The sequence below is a fragment of the Aplysia californica genome, unplaced genomic scaffold (assembly GCF_000002075.1).
Source record: "Aplysia californica isolate F4 #8 unplaced genomic scaffold, AplCal3.0 scaffold00405, whole genome shotgun sequence".
In the NCBI taxonomy this organism is placed as follows: domain Eukaryota; kingdom Metazoa; phylum Mollusca; class Gastropoda; order Aplysiida; family Aplysiidae; genus Aplysia; species Aplysia californica.
Genome location: NW_004797675.1, coordinates 667,161 through 669,374, shown reverse-complemented (window position 1 = coordinate 669,374; position 2,214 = coordinate 667,161). Strand labels below are relative to the sequence as shown.

Sequence of the window (2,214 nt, the reverse complement as noted above, 5' to 3'; positions counted from 1 at the left end):
CTTCTATCTGTTAGCATGTTGTATCTCCCCCCCCCCCCCCACACACCCCCTCTCTCTCTTTCTCTCTCTGTCTCTCTCTCTCTGTCTCTCTCTGTCTCTCTCTCTGTCTCTCTCTTTCTCTCTCTCGCCCTTTCTGTCTTTCTCTCTCTCTCTCTCACTCTCTTTCTTTCTCTCTCTCTCTCTCTCTTTCTCTCTCCCTCTCTCTTTCTCTCTCTCTCTCTCTCTCTCTCTCTCTCTCACACACACACACACACACATGCAACATCAGTTAGACTGTCTTTCGATCTATCTACCTCAAACGCTTTAATTCTTTCCAAATCAATGTTTTCTGGAAAATTCTACCAACTTGACCCAAATTGTTTTGTTCCCAGCTGCAGTTTCGAGGCCACAGACACCTTTCGTAATTATACTGGAGGAATTTTCGCGGAGCTTAAAACGATGGTCTTGGTAAGGTTTGCTTCTTAGTTTACAACCATTCTTCTCCTTTACTTTAGTTTTAGTAAGAGTTTTACGGCACTTACAACACAAACTGGTCTTATAAGTGCTGAGGATTAGAAGCGTCTCCAGAGAGAACATAACCCCCCCCCCCAAAAAAAGAAAGAAAGCAGGAGGAGAGATAAAGACGAAAGCAGCAGTTGTTTGATTCTTTAAAAAGGAGCAAACCGTACCAAAGCACTAGCAACCACGGACTTTCATGTTTCGAACAGTAGTAGCTATTCTGCAACACTGACCAATATAAGTGATCAATTTCATATTATGTACAAATTGCGTCGACGGGGACGTAACTCTTACATCAAAAATGTTTATTTGTACTCCACTACATCTTCAGCTAGAATCAGCGACAATAACAATAGCAGTAATAAAAGCCATAACAATTACACATTTTTTTCAGCCTTGACAATGACAATGAAAACGACAACAACAACGACAACAGCAACGACAATGGCAATAACAAAAACAAAAGCAATAAAAATATCAATAACAATAACAACAAAAACAACAATGACAATACCAAGAGCAATAACTGGATGATATCAAACAGACTTAAAATGAATGATGATGAGACTGAAGTTCTGATTTGCAATGCCAAACCAGGGATATTGCTTTGCAATTTTGACCATAATATATGTATTGGGAATGATACCATCTTTTTCACAGATAAAGCGAAAAATCTAGGGGTTTATTTTGACAGCAAATTATCTATGTAACATCATAATATAAACCATTTATGTAAAGTAATTTATTTAGAACTACGCAGAATAGGACAAATATCAACATAATACTATCTTAGTGTTGATTTCGTCAAAACCCTCATCTCTTCTTTTTTTCCTTTCACGTCTAGACTACTGCAATTCTTTGTTTGAAAACCTTCCCACTGAAAAGTTAAATAGGTTACAGCGACTCCAGAACCAAGCTGCTGGCATAATTTTAAAGAAATCTCCCAATGAGCATATAACACCTATGCTAATTCAACTACATTGGCTCCCGGTGAAAGCACGAATTCAGTTCCAAAAAAATTGTTCTTTATTTTAAGTGCATTAACAACATTGCACCATCATACCTTTGTGACTTGGTCGTCCAATATATACCATATCAGCCTTTAATATCGGCAAAGAAAAGACTTTTAAGACCTGTCCAAAGCAAAAGTCATAGACTCGGAGAGAGAGCTTTTTCACACCACGCCCCCTCCCTGTGGAACCCTTTGCCAGCTGCTCATCTATGGGAGTCTACCACTTTAACAAAATTCAAATCAGCACTTAAAACGGATTTGTTTCAGTCCAGCTTCAATCTGTAATTTCCGAAATTTCCCAATACAAATATCATTATGTTCTCTCAGTCTTTATTATGTTCTCTCAGTATCGTTTATTCATGCTGTTTTGTTCTGTAACAATTTATGACTGTGTGATGTCATCAGTGTGTACGAGGGTGTCTGGGTAAGTTTTGTGGGATAGTCTTTACTCAAGGATGTACTGGAGAGAGAGAGAGAGAGAGAGAGAGAGAGAGAGAGGATTACTATTGGAGCTGTGCGCTGCATACGTTCTTGATATTATTACAGCGCATTGAGCACTTCTTTGTGGAAATGCGCAATATAAATGCAATTTATTAGTAATATTAGTGCGCTATTATTATTATTAATTCAGTCTTTTTTCCATAGTTTTTCTGCTACTACACTACATCAAATTATTAACAGTAACAAAACATACAACCAGAAAG

The 2,214-nt window shown here is 37.9% G+C and overlaps 1 protein-coding gene across 1 annotated transcript in view; it reads left to right on the top strand.

Annotated features, from left to right (window-relative positions):
* The window catches only part of LOC101850664 (cathepsin Z), a 6,295-nt gene that overhangs the window by 833 nt on the left and 3,248 nt on the right, over positions 1-2,214 (top strand). The window contains exon 2 of the mRNA XM_005104122.2: positions 372-447. Within this exon, the coding sequence (XP_005104179.1) occupies positions 372-447 (76 nt within the window). The remainder of the gene's footprint in view (positions 1-371; positions 448-2,214) is intronic.